General features: G+C 34.7%; 1 protein-coding gene across 1 annotated transcript in view; it reads right to left on the bottom strand.

The window, feature by feature from the left end:
• The window catches only part of Kcnt2 (potassium sodium-activated channel subfamily T member 2), a 351264-nt gene that overhangs the window by 20915 nt on the left and 306794 nt on the right, over positions 1-23555 (bottom strand). The window contains exons 21-24 of the mRNA XM_050119976.1: positions 23401-23512; positions 7507-7608; positions 5740-5823; positions 4557-4685 (exon numbers count right to left, since the gene is read on the bottom strand). Of these exons, the coding sequence (XP_049975933.1) occupies positions 4557-4685; positions 5740-5823; positions 7507-7608; positions 23401-23512 (427 nt within the window). The remainder of the gene's footprint in view (positions 1-4556; positions 4686-5739; positions 5824-7506; positions 7609-23400; positions 23513-23555) is intronic.

Genomic DNA, 23555 nt, shown 5'->3' with positions numbered 1-23555 from the left:
AATGTAATATATAATTAAAAATTACAGATTAATGGATAATCATTTATAATAGTCAAACTTGTAGTCAATTAAGTTTTCTAGATATGAAGAGATATATTTCAGTTAGATAATCTCCAACACTTAAAGACCTATAGAATTTAAAATGTTTTAAGAACTTAGGCTTTTCTCAACAGTAAGATATACTTGCTTCTGGCAGCACCAGTTACTGTAGAAATGTTGATGGGAATTAAATAGACTTTTAATTTGCTTTCACTGTGACAAGGCTATCCATTTGGGCAAAAAACTGCTCTTGCCTGGACTGCTTGATGGTATATTGTATGACTGGACAAACAGGACCCACAGAAAAATTAATGATGAATTTTCAAAAGACAGGATGATCCCTCAGGGTTTCTGCTTCATAGAAGAAACTGCCAGATATTTTTTTCAAGACACAGAAGAAAGCATTTGACAAAATTTGCCATTATAAGACAGAATAGATCTGTTTCACTGAAGAGTCTGTCAGACATTATATTCCCACAGTTGAAGATGAATGACCCAAAGTTACAAAAGAACTTTAGGTGATTGTCCAGGAAGTTAGATGTCTGTCATTTCTGTAACTTTGGAAGTTGCTTATATATGCACTTCCTGTTTACTTAAGTAGTATTATATCTTTCTGGGGTCTTTGATAGGGTTAAAGAATAGATAGTTATAATTATGGCTTTTCCTTTTTATGATAAAATAAAAATTAGATACCAAACTTTAGGCTCACAAAGATAGGATAGATGATAGAGTATTTTTCTTAATTTTCCAAATGTAAATAGACTAAATATTATAACTATAATTCTTGCTTAATAACTGTATATGTAAATTTTACCATGTTAAATGTAAAACCTTCCTTTATAGTTAGACAGAAAAGGGGAGACTATTAGGGTAGTCCTTCTGTATATATTTTGTGTTTGTTAGTGGATAAATAAAGTTGCTTTGGCCAATGGCTTAGCAGAGTAAAACCAGGCAGAAAATTGGAACAGAGATACATATAGAGAATAGGTGGAGTCAAGCAGATTTCAGCCAGTCACCAAGGAAACAAGACAAATAGAAGATGAGGCAATGCCATGGCCACATGGCAACACAAAACTAATATAAATGGACTAATTTAAGAGGTAAGAACTAGTTAGGAATATGCCTGAGCAGTTGGACAAACAGTCTTATACTTAATATAGTTTCTATGTGATTATTTGGGTCTGGGTAGCTTCGAATGACAGCCATCAACACTTACAAAAATCTGAAAAGAAAACAAAAAAGAAATAAAAAAAAGAAAGAAATGTGGGAATTGTAAAATGTTAGTTCAAGGTACAATCATCTATAACCTCTGAGTGTGTTGCATAAGCCATTGTGAATGAAGTTAATATTAATATATTACATACTTGAAATGCCCTAAAAGAGATTCTTAGTTCATTATTACACGTCTCATCAAGTAAAGCAGCTCCCGAAATCTATCTGTTTAGATTGGCATATAGGTCTCCAATCACAGACACCCGAAAACAAGATCGGAGTTCTCTGGACACTCATTTAAATTCTACTTAATCTGTAGACTTTGAAAAGCCAAAATACAACTATTTTTCAGGATGCTTAAAAACTAACATTTTGAAAAGTCTTCCATTATAAAATTTAATAAACAAAATAATAAACTGTAAGTACAACTTGGAATTTCATTCTTATGATAAAAATCTAGAAAAAAGTACTTAGTTTATTAATATGCCTTTTTATTCTTAGTGTCTTTCCAAAGCTTCAACTAGTATCTTAAGTTATGCTTTTTTGCTCTGAACTTTTTAATAGATGCAAACTAATTACACACCATAATCCTGTCAGGACAGACTATGAACTTAAAAAAAACACAAAAAAATTTTTTTGACTGCTGGTTGCTATGGTCATTAATTTCTCAGTGTTTGTTATAGTATTATGCAACTGATAAATTTAAATTCTGAAAGGCCTCAAAGTGAATTAATAAATGCAGTCCAAAGACAAATGCAATACTATTTAACAATCTTTTGTGGATAATAAAATACGCTAACTTGAAAAGAAAGTAGGGATGAACCTTTTGGCATGATATATTTTTTACACGCACTTCTAAATTTAGTTTTCTATTCTACACTGAGGAATGAAACAAACAGACGATACTTACTTGCGATGCTATTTCTCGAGACTGACACAATGGAGGGAAAAAGAAATACACAAAATGCAGTTTAGACAATGACTGAACTGTACATACAAGGAACAGCAACAAGGACAAAATACAACATATAGCCATATTACACTCACAATGCAATAATGTGCTTACTTTTGTAAAACTTTTGATCTAAGTCAGGTAAACTATGTTTTTTTTCTGTGTCCTTATCCTCAGATTGTTTTAATGAAGCAGAAATAGTATGACTAAAATTGGCTAAGTATAATAGATACTAAAATAAATGGTAGAAAGTAAGTGAACCACTCTGTGGAAAAGAGAATATTGTTAATAACCATTTGCATTAAACACTATTAGTAATAGTACATACAAAAGCAGCCTGAACTAACATTCAGGAACATTATAATTAACTACAATTTGTGTAGCTACACAAGACAGGGACTGGTATTTATTCTATTAATATAATATATTTTTATTGTTGATAAAGATTTATTTTACTAAATTTACAAATGTCTTACTTTATAATTGATTGTATATGCATTTATGAGCAACTTATCCTCAGGAAGTTTCCTGAAGATTTTCTGCTCTCATAAAGGTAAAGACTACATCAACAGTCTAAAGAGATCTACTTTGTAATCACTACCAACAATTCAGAAATACTTGTATTACACTGAATTTTTATGTTCCACTTTTAAAGAATATGTGAAATTGAAAGCCACAGGAAAATGAATGGGTGTTTGGAGACAGCACTGCTAGATAGTGAATAGGTCATGAAAGCTCTAGTGATCCCTGAATACCTTGCTCCTTCTGCCTTGAGGAAGACACATTGTTCAAATTCCCAAGAAATCCAAAGTAGATTCTCCCCAGACAACAAACCTACTAGTATGGAGATTCTAGGCTAGACAGTCTTTTAAAATGTCAGAATAAAGTTTTTATTAAAAATATCTTTTTCATTATTTATATTTTGTAGATGAATATGTTTCTATGTGAGAGTACATGCACAGGAGTCCATGACCCTCTCCTGGAAGAGCAGTATGTACTTGTTACCACAGAGCAATCTTCCCAACCACTAAAGTTTCCATTTTTATAAACTGTTGAAGGTATGGTATGCTACTATGAAAATCATAGAAAACTAAGGAACTGTTAAATTACATATAACAAGAGTTTTTTTATTTACAGTATAGTTAAATAATATCTGTATCTATTCTAAAATCTGTAGTCATATTTGCTGAACCACTGCCTGTCTTGAATGTCTCTCCAGCCAACTATTGTGTGGAAGGTTTCTTCCTTGAAAGTGCTTTTTATGACGTGCAACTCAGAGTCTATGTTCAAAGAAAAACTTAAATATGGCTGTAAAGGTGGCAATGAATACATATTAAACAATAGAGCAACTAACAACATCTCACAAAAAACATTCAGATGGCCATAGTACACATCTATGTAAATATATAATCATAACTAGACAAAAACCATCTTATTTTAAATGCATGTTAACTTCTTGTAAAATGTGCAAATTTTTTATTTGATCATATTTTCAATGATTACTTTGACTGATAAAATGAAGATCATTGATGTGAACCCTATGTGATTTTTTTAAGAGAAAAAGATTCAGCTAGCCAAAATGTGTTTGTAATTTATTATAACTTTGGAATTTGAAAAGACACACTTCAAGAATATGAACTAAATTTTATGTTAAGAAATATTATATATATACATATATATGAGATATAGGATAGTATATCTATCAAAAATTTATGTCATGAAATAATCTAATTTAAAGAGTTGGATTTTCCTAAGATTATAAAACTCACCCAAAACCAAAAGATGAGATAAATTCAAAATCTATTCTCTGTTGCAGGTGGTCATCAAAATCATTCCATTTTAGCAGGTTCTAGTTCCTGATAAAAATTATTCTCTTTCCTTAAGAAATCAGGTTCTGTTTTTAGACTTTTCTATGGATTTACATTATTTTCAGTGTAGAAACGGAGAAACATGAATTTTGATCCTTAATGACTTTCCTTGCTTTGCTTCCATCCAAATGCTAATACATGCAATCAGAAAATATATTAGAAAAATAGGTGATTTGGAGACTTTTTTTTCTATCTCAGAATCTTAGGGTGACATATGTGTTGTGATTCTTTAAAATGTTCTACCAGTGGTTAATCTTGGATCTAGAAAAGGAGGCTGGAACCCAATATCGTCAAATGTTGGAAAAACCTCTACCCAGCAATACTTTGTGAAATGCTGCTATTTCAGCTATTGAAAATTTACACTGTGATTTTATAGAGGACTCCTTTTCACTTCCTCTTGCATTTGGGTGAAATCAGTTATTATCCTTATGAAGAATTATATTCATCATAGTAAACACAACAAAAGGGTTTTTATAGTTCCAAACCTCAGATGTAGTGAGTTTCTGAGATTCTGTCCTGTAGATCCCAATGGGAACATCTCCAGTAGAAGAACACAACTTCTGATAGAGTCTGGCATATGTTCTGATCCACAAGTCATCTTCAGTGATTTTCATCTATAATGCATATGTATGATTCACACAATCAATTTTTAAGAATAAAAAACCCAGTGGTCATTTTTCTCTTCTGAAAAGCCGCATCCATATATATTTTGAAGTTTCCAAGCAGTATTTCATAATAGCTTGTTCATTCATTAGGATTATTTATTTTGCTACATCTCAGCTTATCCTGGGAGTTCATCCAAAGTCAAGAAATGTTAAATAGTCAGTCTGGGGCAATATGAAATTATATTGGTGCAATAAAAGTAGGCAACACAACATTGGTAGTGACCTGAGAGATGGGGTAAACAGTGTGGAGATGTTCAAGATGATGTTATGACAAAATTGACACTGACACTTAGTAGACAGAGTTTTCTAAAGCTAAAAATATAAGGTACAGAACTCTAGTAATAAAAGTCCTACCCCACATGCACCAGAGTTACTAAATGTACACAAGCAAACCTATGGTAGACGGAACACAGGGCTACAAACAGGAAACCAAGTTTCTCATCTCCCCTAGTTGCTTGGACATTTGAACCATTAGCAATTCACTACACTATAAAACAGAAAGTTTTAACTAGATATAATGCCACAAGCCTGTTCTCCCTGATATTAAAAGGGCTGGAGTAGAGCATTCTTTGACTCCAGGTGTATGAAAGGCAGTCTGAGCAACACAAGAAGATCACTTCTCAGAAAGAGATATATCAACAGATAGGGAGGGAGAGGTAACAATGGAACAATGGAGTTAATGCCAGAGTCCTGCTTAAGGACAAAGTAGCAAACAAGTCTTGGATAGGTCATTGTCAAACTGTCAACACTGTCAGAGAGAACTTCTACTCAATTTTATACAATTTTTTTGGAATGATATTAATTGAAATTCTGAGTCCACGAAAACAGCATATAATGGATTTAAAGTTTAAAGAGTTTTCTTCAATTAGAAAGCCTCAGATATAACACTTTGGACACATGAGAAAATAAATGTGATTATAGACGAGTCACCAAAGGCACATGGTAGGCGAACCTCCAAACTCTCTATTAGGATTCTCTACTCTTCCAGACATAGTTAACTTACAGAACAAAGAAACCCCGATCCTGGTATGGTGTCCAGTCCCAGCAGAAGTCTGGTGATAGAAATCATATAATCTTTCACAAATGACTGCAATATAAGCAGAATATGTATAGATTATGTATGTAAGTGATAGCGAATAATGAGGAAGGTGAACACATGAATATTTCTGAAAAATTTACTTCAATCACTTCTGCAAAGCCTCAATAAAAAGAGATAAAAATACATTTCAACTTCTTAAATAGCTAAATTAATAGTTAAGCTGATCCTAAAGAAATATACAAAATACTTGTTATTTACAGATAATATATATGCTGACATTGGCTCATAAGACATTATGCTAATATTTTATATGATTTAAAAATAAAACAAAAGTCTCTAAATTGAAATAAAATGGTGAAATTAATAACTATTTAAATAAATATTTAAAATATTTCAACCAGTCTTTTCTCTAAGATTAAGCTGCCAATGGTAAGACAAAATCTATTTACAGATGTCCCTTTATTGTTTCTTATTACATATATTCTTTTCCAAGCTACTCATGTTAAAATAGAATCTCTTTTAAAAAAGAATCATATTTTCTTAAAATAACACTGTCTATCACTTAATAATAAGAAAATAAAATATGGTATTAGCTAGTGCGTACATATAACATCATCAAAAGCCATCCATAGGAGTGAGATGTAGCTGTCTAACACACAGAAGGCTCTGGAGTCTAATGCCAGCATCCAAGAAGAAAATCATTCTCAACAGGTCAGAATTCATTATAACCAACAAAAATTCTGGGACAATATAAATTATTTTCTAAAATTTTCTAACTCTGAAATTCTTTAGTTAAGTATTTTACAAAACAAATAATAAAAAAGTTACAAGGTGTAGCTAGAAAAAAAATGAATTGAAATGAATTAAGTTTACCAAAATAGAAATGAATCTAATTCAGCAAATAACATTTTCTATATCATGGGGTGTTGTAAAGTTATATACATTCAAATGTGGACATATGCAGTATATATTGGATTTAAACTGTGATATAATTCTGAACTTAAAATGCTATATTTTTATCTACATATCAGTGTATAAATATGGGTGCATGGGTGCCACAGGCTTCCTGTGCAAGTCAGAGGAAAAAATTTGGCAAGTGGCTTCTTTTCTACTAAAATGTAGGTCTCAGAGGTCAAAGTATTTTCCCCAGGTTTATCCACAAGCACCTTACCAATTGCACCATCTTGTCAGCCCTAATTCAAAACTTTCAAATTCTAATTGAGCCTTTAGGCAGAAGTTTAAACAAACAACTAACTTTGGTCTCTTGATAACATGAAACAAAAGTCAAACCAAAGAAGACTTAAAAACTGGTCTCTGCTAGAATTTTGGGAATCGCTTTATATACTATCGTATCATCTACAAAGAGCAAAAGTTTGATTTCTTGCTTTCTAATTTGTATCCTTTTTATCTCCTTTTCTTACCTTATTGCTCTAGCTAGAACTTCAAGTACTATATTGAATAGATATGGAGAGAGTGAACAGCCTTGTCTTGTTCCTGATTTTAGTATGTTTTCATGTCTGAGAACATGATGGCAGATCATATTTTAAAAAATATTTTTGAATAAATTGTTTCATATCAGCATTTATGTAAGTAAATATCATGAAAGCATACTAAATTGTTTCAACTCAACTTTTAAGTTAAAAATTCAAAATATCACTATCACTTATTTTTACTTAAAATCTAAGTGAAATATAAAATAAGCATTTTGAAGGAAGAAGAGAGATCGTATACCTGATAGAGAAGCGTGTCCAACATGCTGATGCTGAACACTCGTCCCGCAGCAAAAGGCAGTCGAAACATAAAGGCCAGGTTAGAACCTCGTTCTCGCTCTTTCTGTTCAGAACCAGAGGAAAAAGCTGTGAACATTTAGATCTTATGCACTGCTATGGGGGCAAATTCTCTTGGCAACAATACTTTTTCAACTATTAATAATAATTATGCCCCGCCTTCTTTTAAAATTGATTTTGTATATGTTTTTGTGAGTGTACGTACATGTGTATGCTTAAAAATGAAATTTTAAATATCATTTCAATGTTCATTAACAGCTTTTCTGAATCTATTGGACCAGCACATAATTCAGAATGTTAACCTCTTCATGTGTAAATATTTATTATTGCTACAAGAGATGACATAGTGAAACAAGCAAAATAAAATAGTTGAACTGAATTTAAGCGATGGCTAAAGTAACATAATTTATCACGACACTTAGATTTGCATAAATCCTAACTGACAAGGTTATGGCATTATAGGGTTCGGTTCTGAAAAACTAATTTCATCAAATCAGAGAAGTTCTACTGAAAGGGAATTTTGGTGCCCTAAAAATTAAATCCTTCTACCATGTGCCAGCTTTGAACAAAAATGTGTGCCTTTACCATACCCCTAATTGCGAGCAACTTGACCTCGGATGACTCATACTCCAAAAACTGAGAGAAATAGACACATCAAAGACCTCTCCAAGCCATGGCACTTCGGAGAAGCATATCAAAGAGGAAAAAGTTATCACACCCCATTATTTAATTTTTCTTCTCTTTCTGATCCTCAGGATCTCTCTCACACACATACTTACACAAAAGTTCCTTTATGTTTCCAAAAGAAAGTTTATGTAAATGTAAATTTACAAGTATATCATGATGCTCAGTATTTTCTTTAAACATAACTCTACTGTTATTTGGATGCTGTGGTACAGATTTGTGAGGCTGAGGCAGGAGGACCATCCTGTTATACAGAAGACCTTGCCTCAAAACAAAACAAACCTCTATTATCTTCCTACTAAGGACAGAAACAAGGAGAAAATGTAACATGTAATAAGTGAAAGAAAGACCAGCCGGGCAGTGGTGGGGCACACTTTTAATCTCAGCACTTAGGAGGCAGAGGCAGGTGGATCTCTGTGTGTGCGAGCCCAGCCTGGTCTGCAAGAGCTAGTTCCAGGATAGGCTCCAAAGCTACAGAGAAACCCTTTCTCAGGAAGGAAGGAAGGAAGGAAGGAAGGAAGGAAGGAAGGAAGGAAGGAAGGAAGGAAGGAAGGAAGGAAGGAAGGAAGGAAGGAAGGGAAAAGAAAGACCATAAGAGGGCAAGCTAACCTTATGTTTGCCACTCATTAACTTCAAAAGCACTACTTCTTTGCTGCAAGCTTTACTACTGAAGACAAATACTTATGTAACTAAGAAATCCATTTCTTGAAGAAACTGAAGACCCGAGCAAATTTCAGGGATCTCAAAGGAGAACCCCTCATATTCTTTTCTTTAAAATGAGTTTGATTTGCATTTCCCTGATCGCTAAGGAAGTTGAGCATGACCTTAGGTGTCCTTTGGCCATTTGAACTTCTTCTGCTGAGAGATCTCTGTTCAGCTCAGTGCCCCAAGTTTGAGGCTATTCTGAATGACCATGATCATAAATCACACACAGAGATATCCAGAAAGGAACCTGTAACCACTGTGGCAATGGTTCTCAACCTGTGGATTACAACCCCTCTGTGGTCACAAATTAGATACCTTGTATATCAGATATATGCATTATGATTCATGACAGTAGCAAAACTACAGTTATGAAGTAGAAAAAATAGCTTTATGGTTGTAGGTCATTACAAAATAAGGGACTGGATTAAAGGCTCACAGCATTAGGAAGGTTGAGAACCACTGCTCTATGGGAATCAGTATGGTGGTTTCTCATATAGCAAAACTATAACTTCATTAAAGTGCTTCTGTACCATGTGCCATGAACAATCTCTAAGTGAACATACCAGAGAGATATTTGCAACTCCATGTTCACAGATTCACTGTTCACAAAGAAAACAAATATTTTTGGGATTTCCAACAACAGGTATGTAGATCAAGAACATGATTTCACCCCAGATTTTCTCCTGCTTACTCATTGTGTCAGTAAAGAACTGAGCTTGGAACTTTAACCTTTTTTCTCTTTGATTTCCAATCAAAGCCCCTATACTCACTTTTTTATATTTAACCTTAAATCCACTCATGAGTTTAACCTGAACACCACTAGGTCAACCTAGCTCATGAACACCCTATCATAAAACAGTAACCTAACTAGTAAATCTTGGTAAATAAACAACTAATTCATCAATGAAAGAACGTGGTGACTTCCTCCATAATCTGCATATCTACCAGATTTTCAAAAATACCACTAGTACAGTCTTCTTTTATTTCTCCTGCTAAACTGTACTGCTTTAACACTAGTTGGATCTCTAATCCAACATTGTCCAACCTCAAGTCTTTGTGACCACTAGACAGCTCTCACGCACTGCTAACTAACCCCTCCTTCCTGGCAGCTCAGCATCTGATTTTATATTGAGTACATTTACCTTATAATTAGGCTTTTATAGACCTGCCTGGAGAATACAGAAGCAGAAATTCATAAATAAGGAAAACTTTCCTCATTCACAGAATCAGAAATATTCTCATCTTTAGAATGTGTTGTCAAAAGAACTTAAATCCCCCACCAGGTTAGTGGGTTAGTGTGGAAGTTCTCAGGTATATCATGATTTCATCGCACAGATTAATCCTGCTAGACTATTTTCCAGTTTAATCACATTATTTAAAATGTTTTTCCAAATTTAAGATTGGCGGTGAATTCCATCTGTTAAAATGATAAAAATGTAGCGCACTATAGCGTGGCTCAGTGATCGACAGAATCATGTAATAGGGTTTGGCTCAAGTGATGCTGCTCAGGTGTTGCATGACCTTGAAGACAGTATTTAGTATTTCTGCTCATGAAATGAGATTGTATTGGCATTCTTATTTCATTGTGATGGCAATAAAGAAAAATATCTAAAGATATTTTATAGACAGCAACTAATTTGACAAAATGACATTTTATCACCATTATTTTTTTAATATATTAAATTGTGCTTAGTCTTAAAGACTTCATATCTTTCTTCTGGAATGTCACTTCCCATGATTTTACTGCACAGGCTCAGTTGCTATTGTAACACAACTATTACTTCTCCACAGAGCCTTTTTTTTTTTTTGTGACCTTTAGGAAGGCCTTCCTTCCCTAGTTACTCTTGAAAATGACCTTCCACTACTTGCCTTACACAATTGAAATCTATAATTCCTTACTTCCTTTTTTAAAGGTGTTTATTGATAGATGTCTTCATTAGACTCTTCGTCCAATGACAGCACACCCATATGCCTGCTTCCTACTCTTCACAGTCATGTCATAAACTGCATGTTGCTTACATGTGGACAATGGAATTATTTGAGCAAATGAATTGTTGCCTATTTAGTAGCTGCCTACATCAAAATTTTACTAAAGATATTAATGCAATTAACTTTCATAATCGCAAGCAAGAAACTAAAAGGAAAAAATAAGGGACATTCAATGTTTCTGTTTTCTCACTAGAGCTACTTAATGGAGATCTGAAGATATTAAGGAGTGTACTGTTAATTTCTATTTTACAATGTTCCCTTTCTTATTTTTCCTTGCTTTGTATTTTATAAGACATACTAGCTATCTCTATAATTGCTTCTAACACAAACATACTTTTGTAATCCTGTTGAAAACCATAATGATGGTACATGAGCCATCTTTCCTAGGCTTATTAATTTCTCAATTTTTGATTGATAAACTAGCACTCCTCTACTACAAATGGAGATCATCACAGAAAACCACATTGTAGAGATCAGTGGATCCTGGTAATCCCAACCCCAACAGATACGTCCACAACACAGCTTCCACATATAAAGCTCTGGGAACATCACAAAAGAGTTGGAGAAAAGATTGCAAGAGACAATACCAGGAAGTCTGAGGTGAAACTGTCACTCTTAGAAACAGCTGGATAACCAAGACCAGAACAGTGGTATTATCGATGGGCATGCTAACGTTGGGGGGGGGGGATTTCATGGAATCCCACCTTTCGACAAAAAGGTAAGATAACTAATGATTGTTAAAAGAGGGAGAATTAGACTTCCTTTATTATCCAATAGAGTGGTCAACTGTGAAACCATAGAAACACAAATACCAAAAATGGTTGTATTTACATATTTGAGCAAATATATGTTAGTGTGTGTATATATATATATATATATGCTTATATGTATGTAATAATAATAATAAAGAAAAGAAAGGACTGTCATTTTTAGAATGAGAATCATTGGGAGAAACATGGAAAGGAATCAGGAAAGGGCTGGAGGAAGGAAAGTAAAGGTGGAAAGTAATGTATTTCTATTTTCATTAAAATGTTTCAGAAACAAACATGGAGCCAAAAATACTCTAGTACTTCTGAAACGGACATATAACTCAGAAGTAGAAAAGTTGCCTATCTGACATAAGGTCTTCAGTTCCACACTCCTTTCTAACAGAATCCAGTATTCAAATGAATCATCATTGATGACCTTCTATTTTCTTGATAAGCATTTATCTAAAGCACTTTACGTAAGTCATTGTTTAATGATTTAAGGTGATTTAATGCACTTGTTCCCACCTATCTTCTTATTAGATTTGTGATCATTTGTGCCCATATCTCGGTGGAGACCTCCAATTGCCGCACACTGTGCCCCCGTGTCTGTGCTCTGTGCGCAGGCACCATGTTCGCGAGCTTCGGGCTAGGGGGCTGGAGGTTAAAATACACAAACACACACAGACAGATAGACAGCGACACAGGTCATCCTTGAATTCCCCAAGAATGCCCCCTTTATTGTGTTTAGGGGCAGATTATATAGAGACAGCCACGCCCCAGCCAAACCCACCAGAAACCACTCTCCCGCCATCAGGAACTCCTGAAGGTCTCCATGCTCAGAGCAGCTGTAGGCACTCAGATCAGGGGATTACAAGAAATTCAGGATCTGGGGTCTCACTGCTCCCAACAATCATGTACACATGCCTTTCTCAGAACAAGAAATTTATTCTTGAATATTTTGTTTGCTCTTTGTTCACCCAAGACCATATGGAATGAGATTACAAATTCTTAGATGTAATGGAATAGCTTGGGAGGAAATGTAAATCAAGACTCATTGGAACAAATTATTGGCTTCTGTATGCTCTTTGATGCAATTCTTTGACATGCCTTCATTTCTGTTCCTGATGCCTGACAACAGAGTCCCCAACTCTAGTAGCTTTTTAAACATTTACCTATGCAATTTCTCTTAAAAGAGCTTGCCCTGAAAAATTCAAACTGTAACAATCGGCCTTATCTTTGACATGAGTATCTCTTTCTAGATAGCTCTTTTTTCATTTACCTCTTTTTTTAATTTTTATTTATTTATTAAAGATTTCTGAATCTTCCCCACCACTGCCTCCCATTTCCCTTCCCCTCCCCCAATCAAGTCCCCCTCCATCATCAGCCCAAAGAGGAATCAGGGTTCCCTGCCCTGTGGGAAGTCCAAGGACCACCCACCTCCATCCAGGCCTAGTAATGTGAGCATCCAAACTACCTAGGCTCCCACAAAGCCAGTTCGTGCAGTAGGAACAAAAACCCATTGCCATTGTTCTTGAGTTCTCAGTAGTCCTCATTGTCCACTATGTTCAGCGAGACCGCTTTTATCCCAGGCTTTTTCAGTTCCAGGCCAGCTGGCCTTGGTGAGTTCCCTATAGAACATCCCCATTGTCTCAGTGTGTGGGTGTACCCCTCGCGATCCTGAGTTCCTTGCTCGTGCTCTCTCTCCTTCTGCTCCTGATTTGGACCTTTAGATTTCTGTCCAGTGCTCCAATTTGGGTCTCTGTCTCTGTCTCCGTTTATCGCCTAATACCACTCTTGGGAATATACCCAAGAAAGGCCTTATCATACAACAAAAATATATGCTCTGCTATGTTCATAGCAGCATTGTTTGTAATAGCCAGAACCTGGAAACAAGCTAGATGCCCATCAATGGAAGAATGGATGAAGAAAGTATGGAATATATACATATTAGAGTACTACTCAGCAGTACAAAACAAGGACTTCTTGAAGTTTGCATACAAATGGATGGAAATAGAAAACACTATACTGAGTGAGGTAAGCCAGACCCCAAAAGAGGAACATGGGATGTACTCACTCATATTTGTTTTCTAGCCATAAACAAAGGACATTGAGCCTATAATTAGTGATTCTAAAGAAGCTAAATAAGGAGAACCCAAAGAAAAACATATAGGCATTCTCCGGAATATTAACTTTCATTTACCTCTTTAACCTACTTCAGTCACTCTTTTTTATAAAGTTCAAGATAAATCTTGTGGCTACACTCTGTTTCTGTAAAAATCCCTTCTTATTTTATTTATAAACATGCTTCTTTGGTTGGGGAAACAGCTCAACAAATAAAAGCATCTGCCCTGAAGCCTAACAAACCAAGTACCATTTTAGTTCTCAATGGCGTAGGAAGAGAGAACTGACTACAAATTATCCCGTGACCACCATCCATGCATGTGCATGCTTAGTGTATGTCCATTATTCAAGTATATGTACATATATATGTATGTATGTAAATATGAATATAGCTCAAATATATAAATATATATCTTCAGTCACATAGTACCACCTATATAATACTACAATATTGCCTTGCATTAAACTAAATGAATACCTCATCTATTTTACCAGTCATTTCTTGCCCAGAATTCTATTTTAACCATCACAAGCACCCTGCCAGCCTTCATTATCTCTTCTCTGAATAATTGAAATTACTCATAATACATTTCATTTATGCTACAGTCCTTTTTGATAACTACAGAGTTATAATATCAATTATGTAAAATCATAAATCTGATGGAATCACTTTCTTCATGTCCTTAGACAAGCTACAGCTCTTTTTTCTCCATGTAGAAAATTCAAAAGCCAGAGTTTGAATGGCCAGTTACCAGTTTCACCCATCTGTCCAGGTTGGCTAACTAGGACTTCTCAGTGAGAGCTAATGAGGAGCCAAATAGATATCTGATTAAATTCGAAAATTCCTTCCTTGCATCTGGCTCCCAACACACCATGGAAAACATTCTTCTCCTACAGGACACATTGTTTCCCACAGCCTCCCATGAGACCTCATATTGTCTACAATGCCTTGATGTTCCCTAAAGCCAAAAGTCCTGCATATGAAACTATTCTGTTAAGTGTGAATAGTTGGTATTTATCATTTTCTGACTTTGTTTTATTGACTCTTTTAAGGGAAAATAAGCCAATGACTCTACGGCAGTCCCTTTTAGCCTATAGGCTTTAAATATGTGAGCAAGTAAAGACTTGAACAACTGCTTCAATCTTGATGAGAATATATAATATAATCAATTTTGTTACCTAGGCAGAAGACAGATTAATTCAGTAAACTATTCTTTAGTGGTGCTATTATACTGTATCGCAAATGTAAAATTAGTTGGCAAAATCCATCGTATTTATTTTATCTAAATCTATCTTAAGGAACAAAAGCCCGGACTGGAGAAATGGCTAGCCGCTAAAAGCACTGGCTGCTCTTCCAGAAGACCCGGGTTCAATTCCCAGCACCCACATGGCTGTTTTAACTGTCTGTAACTCTGGTTCCAAGAGATCTGACACCTTCATACTAATGTACATAAAGTAAAGTTACATTAGTTTTTAAAATGTTAAAAGAAAGAAGCAGAAGCACAGATGGCTAGAAATTATAAGTTAGAGAGAACTACTACAAGTATAAGATACAGAGAGGCCTCATTTAGACGACAAGAATTTATCGAAGCTTACTAAGATTTCAACATTTAACATGAATCCTGCTGTCTATTTATTGTAACAATGGGATATTATAGGTCAGCAACTCATCAGACTGGAAAGCATTTTATCTCTTCTAGGTTTATATTTTTCTGTATGTGATTCTCAGTATGAATTAATGAGATTTGCCCAAACCAAAGACTTTCAATTTTCCACATCAGAAGACAAAATACTAAGTTATCAAGAATAACTCTAAGCTCATTATTGTACATGTGACTTGTATACATAGAAATCACATCACAAAATTGTTTTAAAAAGCAAAATGTATTTAAAGAGTGCATGTTAAATTATGGGGAGAAATACTAATAATAATGGAGTACTTGCTTAATGGTTTGGGATAAAATTTCCTAGAACAACTGAGAAACACTTAACAGACAACTATTGTGTATTTGGATTAAAATGGGTCTCTAGCATGAACTGTGGATGGATGTATGGGTCCAAACTTGCAGAAATTCATACTTTTGAAGGAGAAACTGGGTAGCAGTGTCATGTGATGTAAGCATGTATTAGCCGACTAAGGAGAGTGGCGATGTTGTCTTGTGTGAAATAATAGAAAATTTGAGACTTAAAAGAGAAGTTTGCCTGGTAAGCAGACAGAAAAAGTACATCATTTCATTTATCTTTATTATCTAGGATAATAGAGTTCAGTTATATTTCATTCATTGTTGTGAAGCTTTATAATTAACTTTTGTTTTATATGAAAATGCAAATGCACCCATCCATAATGTACTGCTCTTCAAACGCTGCAACTCATAAAAGAACTGCAATGTTGAAATATCAGCAAGCCTGAAAACAAAATCATTTGCAAGATGCAGTTACATCACTGAAAAGAGATGATGAATGAGAGCACTGGAATTTTCTAAAGAAAACAATTATAATTCCCACTAGTAGAAACAGGGGCCACTAAGGAAATAATATTGACAGAAGAATTAAAGTAATAACCCAAATCGTTTTAACAAAAGTGTAAGTAAATATGTGAGATGAAAGGCAGTGAGAGGGGAAAAAAGCAAGAGATCACCTTACTTACATTAACCGTTTTGTAACCATTTTGCAAATGAACTAGCATTAAGCAAGCAATGTGATAGAATCAAATATAGTATTCATTAATGCAAAATAAATGTAATGGTGGGGATGAGTGTTCCACAGTGCAAGTGGAGGTCAGAAAATAACTTTCAGAGTAGATTTCTGTCTTTCATCTTTGCTTGGATTTTTGGAATCAAATTTAAGTCATCAGGAGTACACAGCAAGTGATTTATCTCCCAGTGCCATCCCACCAGGCCTATAAATAATAGCTAATGTCTGATTTTTTACAAGATAAAATATTGATGATTAGTGGTGGTGTAGCCCTTTAATCCCTAGCAGACCTCTGTGAGTTCAAGGCCAGCCTGGTCTACAGAGAGAGTGCCATGATATTCAGAGCTATATAAATAAACCTTGTCTTTGAAAAAATGCCAAAAAGAAAAAGAAGATAAAAGATATATGATCTTTAAAAATTGCAAAAGAAAATGGGCTACCAAAAATTACCAATACTTCATGATAAGTCTAGAATATACTGTTTTGAAATTATCTCTAAAACATTATTTCAATTTACTCTTCTTTAACACTTTAAAACATTGGTAGGTTATAATGACATAGGTACATAATATCATTTCTTTATTACTGTATTACATCGTGAAGGTATCTAATAAAGGGTTTCAGAGATGAAAATTATTTTCAAAACAAAGGCTGTAATTGCAGATGAGTATAACATTGCTTAATCATTAAGAATAACCTTGTCTGTGTCCAGTTTCATGATTTAACTTGAGTTAAAGTGCATGAATACAATTTTAGAAAATTTCTTTATAAAAAGTTAATATACCTGTGTGTTCATATTCAATCTATTGTTTTAATGCTGTGTTGGTTACAATGTATTTTTGTTCCCTTTATACTTATTTTTAAGATATATGTTTTAGTTTTATTTCATGTGTNGATGTTTTGGAACTGGAGTAACAGACTTGCACAAGTCACAATACTGGCACTAGAAACTGAACACAGATTCCTTGTAAGGGCAGCAAGCTCTCCTAACAACTTAGATATTTCTCCATCCCCTGTTTCCAGAGTTTTAAAATCTATCTTTTTTTTTCTATTTTAGTATTGATGTGAAGCATCAATCATTAATATGCTGTCTCTTAGATTATAGCACTGGATAGAAAATGAATTTGTGCTTTGCAAAGTAGTAAGAGAATGAAATAATAAAAGAATGGAACTGTTAATTAACCTAGGAAAGAAATACATGGGAACTAGTTTTCTAAAAATACCTTGTCTAATATGTACATATATATAATACATATATATTTAAATAAAAATATTTCAAAGATATTTGTCAGCCTAAGTTTAACTTTTTCGTGAATCATAAAAATTGTCTTTTTATTTGTAAGCCTATCTACCTTCCTCCTTTTTTCTACCCTATATGCATATCTGTGTTAACAGATAATTAAAACTCTTTAAAATACCCTTTGTATTTACAGGTTTAATCTATATTTAATACATATTTTTTTCAAGTTTTTTATCATAATATATTTTATGTTAATTACATTCAAATACTAAATGACTTAAGGTACTCCTTTTGCTTAATAATGCATATCTCGGGTACTCAAATGTAGGCAGCCCTATAGAAGTGCTGGTTCGTGGAATAAGAATCAGTTTGTGTGAAGATGACACAGTGGTGTCTATGCATCACCTGAAAGCCAGAGGGCAGAAAGGTCCCCGAGGCTGGGAACCACAAGTCAGAACAGGCTGACAAATATGAAAGGCAGAGAACAGCCTGTGATTTTTTAAAATTCATTTTTATTGAGCTCTATATTTTTCTCTGCTCCCCTCCCTGTCTCTCCTCTCCCCCCTTTCAACCATCTCCCAAGCACCCCATGTTCCCAGTTTACTCAGGAGATCTTGTCTTTTTCTACTTCCCATGTAGATTAGATCTATGTATGTCTCTCTTAGTTTCCTCATTGTTGTCTAAGATCTCTGGAATTGTGGTTTGTAGGCTCGTATTTTTGACTTATGTTAAAAAAAAACCACCTATGAGTGAGTACATGTGATAATTGTCTTTCTGAATCTGGGTTACGTCACTCAATATGATGTTTTCTAGCTCCATCCATTTTTCTACAAAATTCAAGATGTCATTAATTTTTTTCTGCTGTGTAGTACTCCATTGTGTAAATGTACCACATTATCCTTATCTATTCTTCAGTCAAGGGACATTTAGGTTGTTTCCAGGTTCTGGCTATGCAAAACAATGCTTCTATGACAGAACAGAACACATGTCCTTGTGGCACAGTTGAGCATCCTTTGGATATATACCCAAAAGTGGTATTACTGGGTCTTGGGGAAGATTCTTTCCTAATTTTCTGAGAAATCACTACACTGACAACAAAAAGGGCTGTACCAGCTTGCATTCCCACCAGCAATGCAGAAGTGTTCTCTTTTCTCCACAACTTCTCCGGAATAATACATATTTTCATACTGGCAATCAGCCACTTGTCACACCAATCCCTCATTTTATTGCATTTGGAATTTCAGTAGTCATAGTTTTTGTATGTGGACTATGCATTCATCTTCTAAAATAGTACATGGCAACTCTGTGGAATGCTCAAGAGTAAGCAAACGAATCTCTAGGGTTGCTCACAGCCTATCTAGTGGCCCAATGTGAAGATCCTAAACCTGATGTTTGAAAACAATTCACATAGTAAAGCTGTTACTCATATTATTTGTATTTCTCACCTTTGTAAAGAAATAAAAAAAAACTGTATATCCTCAAATTCATTTGAAAAAATAAATAAGGATACAAAAAATTGTATTTGTAAAAACAGCATATGAATCTTTACTAATGGATCAAATCCAATATTGCCATTTTGTACCACATTCAATTTAGCAATTATAGTGTTTAAATTTTTCATGAATAATTCAGTTTCTCAAGATAGTTGTAAGAAAATAAGAAGGAAGACAATATTATGCATTTTTATATATCTGTGTTGCCCATCAAATGATAATTTTCAAGTTTTTTGTTCAATTTTAAAACTGCCAATATTTGGCAGCATTTTGTGCGCATGCAGTTGTCCAATAAATATCCATTCTCTTCAATTTAATCTAATTTAAGTTTAATTTAATTTAATTCAAGTTTGATTTGAGTTGATGTACAAAATTATTTCTTGTTGATTTTGCAAAATGAACATATGCAAAACAAAACCTCAATAATTTATCTCTAGTTATTAGTTTGCGCCCCTTTTCGGCTCTCTAATGACTACTAATATTGCCTATAACTGTTTTCATTATGATAGCAATTCTCTGCTGTTAGATGGGTGCACTTCCAGTTTCTTACGTTGTTGCGCTTAGTGCAGAAAACATGCAAACTATACGGTTCCTACTTCACATGGTTCCCACCTCATCACATAAGTCACAATTTCCAGTTGAACTCAAATCAAAGGCTTTTCTGCTCATCCAGATGTAACTTAGGACCTGTTGGAGTTTCACCAATCTGCTAGTATTGTGAGTCCATTCGCAGAGTACATGAAATGCTATTTCACCAAATAGGATGCAGAGAAACATCCTACATGGAAAGTCCAGGTCTAGGTGGGACTCTGAGCACAGAACATTCTTGTGCTTAACGCCAGAATACAAGGACAGAGGTTAAAACCATATATTTTTTTTAATAAACTACACAGTTCATTTTACATTAACAGTACTTAGTGAAGGGATAATAATGTCAAAGCCCCAGATGGAAAGATATACTATAGATAGTTGACTTGGATGCAAACACCAATGGAAGCTTCTGATATGGGGATTAGCATAGCACTCACTGTGATATACAATCTTGAGACTTCTGGGAATGGTCTAGACTTAGCAACTGCAGGATGTAACCGGGGATTATCAAGATATTTTTGAGACAAATACTTAAAATCACACTTGGAAAGTTCTATGGACCAGTGATGCTGCTCTGCTTTCGGCTACTTTTCCATTTTGAACCTGAAACTCTTGCTGTGGCGATAGGCTCAGGACTCGTGCTGTCACCTTCTTATGTGCTAAAGCATCAGAACCAGGAAGGTGCTCTCTGGCCTCTCTTGCAGTTTTCCTTTCATGAAAACCATAAAATTATCCCAGGTAAATTCTTGTAAGAGTACTCGATAATACTTATAGTTCAAGGCCAGAACAATGGTTTACTGGGTACACACAGCTAACACATATGTACACACACACACACACACACACACACACACACCTACTAATAGTACATAAGATAAAATCTTAAAGAAAGACTCATTCCATAGGTTTCTTTCTAGATTTAGATCATCAGAAGATGTCTACTTGTTCCTAGAGAGGCATGACAAATCATAATAAACAGGCATTCCAATGTTTATCTCATTTACACCTTGACTGCCCAGAGTAAAGTTTATTATTAAACATCACCTTTTGTCCTTGAGCTTCACTCAAACCCATTTTAATATTTTATTAATAAGACTAAGAACCCAAAGAAAGGACTCCAATTTCTCCTTCCTGTATGATCACATAGTCAACAGCTAGCATATAGAAAGTGCTACTTCACCACAAAAATCTCTTCCTAGGCAAAGATTCCACTATTCTCACTTTCTGTCATTCAATCAATCAGTAGCCTTTCCACTTTCTCTATCTTTAATACACTAACATGTTTTCCACTCCTGACCCCTCACCTAAACAGCCTCACAATAAATCGTCCTTATAGCCAAATGAGATTCCACTGAATGGATTTTTATGGGTGTCCAGTAGAGGGTCCTTTCTCAGTAACATAACTCTCTGTTTTTTGCAAAGATATACAAATTTTATTTTCCCTATATATAAACAAAGGTAGATAATTGATTGTTATATACTCAAAATACATGTTCTTGGTTAATAAAATGTTACATATGAATAACTGACATAGCATGTATAATCTGCTTTTGATATCCAAATAAAGTTTTCTATATTTATACAAAGGATTTTTAAGATATCAATACATTTACTTTTTAAATAAATGTATAAACAAAGATTAAAAATGTCCATTTTGCCTTTTGTATGCTTAGTTCAAGAAACATACAACTGCATAGTTTTCATGAATGCTGGGAATATTATCCACATTTATGACATTTCTGCATCAAATGGCTTTGCAAATAATTATAGAGAATAGGATCAAGATTTATGATATTATAAACAAATATAATTCATTATTTAGCATCATTTAAATACTTATTAAACTAAATACTAGACTGTTATGCCTTTATTATGAACCATAACCTTTACATGACATAATTCATTTTTCAGTGTCATTTTCCTGATAAGATTTCAAGACTAGATCCATGGGACTAACTAGGCTCTCTGTATGTGGGAGACAATGGTGAAACTTGAACTATCTGAGGGGCCCCTGGCAATAGGATGAGATTCTATCTCTGACACATGAGCTAGCTTATTGGAGCCCCTTCCCTATGACTGGATGTCAACGTCAGCCTTAATGCAACTCAGTGGGGCTTGGTTCTGCCTCAAAATAATGTCCGAGGCTTTGTTGACTCCCCAATGGAGTCCTTGGGAGAAATGGATGGGAGGTAGGTTGTGAGGAAGGTGAGGGAGAGCAGAAAGAGGGGTAGAGGGAGAACTGTCGTTGGAATGAAAAATAAAATTTTCTTTAAAAAAAGTAAGTGGATTTAAAAAAGAGACTTCAAGGCTAGAAACAAAAAAATAACTAATCCAGATTCCATTACTGAGAAGTGTGGAGATTTGGCTTCCGACTCCAGAGCCTAGGCTCTCCATTACAATGTCATCCATTTCACTTGTCAGGACAATGCAAAAGGTACCTGTCATCACCAATTCCACCCAGATTCCTAACTACTGTATTTGCATATGGGGATTGGGCCCATTTAACGCTCACTAAAAAACCTTTAAGTATTGAAATGGTGTGGCGTCCTGGAAGTTGTTTGCTCTGAACTCTCATGAATCTATATTTACCATACACCATTGATTTGAGGTGCGTATAATTCTGAATTTACACCATATGAAGCTTATGTTCTACATCAGTAACTAAAGAATATCAATGATTTCCCTGGTGCCAAAGAATAGTAATGCAAGAGTAGTCTACCATAGCATATGTTTTAATTCTGGGGACTGAAAGCACGGAGACTACCCCAAACCCTTTATCACTATATATCTTTAAGAAGTTCAGGCAATATCTGTTATAATAGTGAAACTCATCTTTGAAGCAAGATAGTTGACTCTATTCCGTTGTGCTTGTACTTGCCCTAAACAACTCACAAGGAAACTGTTGTTGGTACATATGAATTATGAAGTTTGGTGATCAGCAAACCTTAAGTAGCTCTTGTTAGCCTGATCATTGTGCAATGTATCTACACGTAAGTAAGCTAACCACATATAAGAATGACCTGAAACATTGATCTTTGCTATTGAAAACTGAAGAACCATGAAGTGTCTTCTGATTAGGTATTAGCGAATCTCCTGAGTAGGTGACAACAATCCGTTGTGCATTACTTAGTCATAAAGTTCCCCTCCTGAAAAGTTGTCCACAAATCTAGCATCACCCAAGAGTCGAGAAGCCATGGGTCACACTCAGCTTAGTCCTTAGAATGGAAACCAAACCTTATAATCTACAGAACATTACCACAAAATCGTCCGTCTGTTTAGCATACTAATTGTGTAATCCTAATTTGGGGATTTCTTTGAAAGACTCTTATTAAATCAAATCTCCAGTCTTTAATGCATTTTGCTTCTGCTTTTCAGATTCTAGTGTGCTCTGGCAGCTCGATTGAAGAGGTAGGTACCCTTGCCTGGGTCAACAACAAAGCTGGCTTTGTCTCAGGCTGTGCTAGAGTTATGACTGAAGCCAGCAACCATCAAAGCCTATTATTCTTTAAACGTATGTATCTTCCATGAGTCTTTGAACCCACATAGAAAAACTTCCTTAATATTGGTCTTACCTTTTCCAGTTTTGAAAGTGCAAGAGAGTAACAGTCCTTGGCTCTGAATTGCATGAATCTCATATTTGCTGGGTGAGTAAGCTCAGTGATAATACTGAGACTGGAAAACAACCTAAATTAAAGAAAAAAATTGCATCACACTAATAATCCAATAT

Source organism: Alexandromys fortis, unplaced genomic scaffold, assembly GCF_014885135.2.
Source record: "Alexandromys fortis isolate MF-2015 unplaced genomic scaffold, M_Fortis_MF-2015_v1.1 scaffold_142, whole genome shotgun sequence".
Taxonomy (NCBI): domain Eukaryota; kingdom Metazoa; phylum Chordata; class Mammalia; order Rodentia; family Cricetidae; genus Alexandromys; species Alexandromys fortis.
This window is presented reverse-complemented; position numbering and strand designations above follow the sequence as displayed.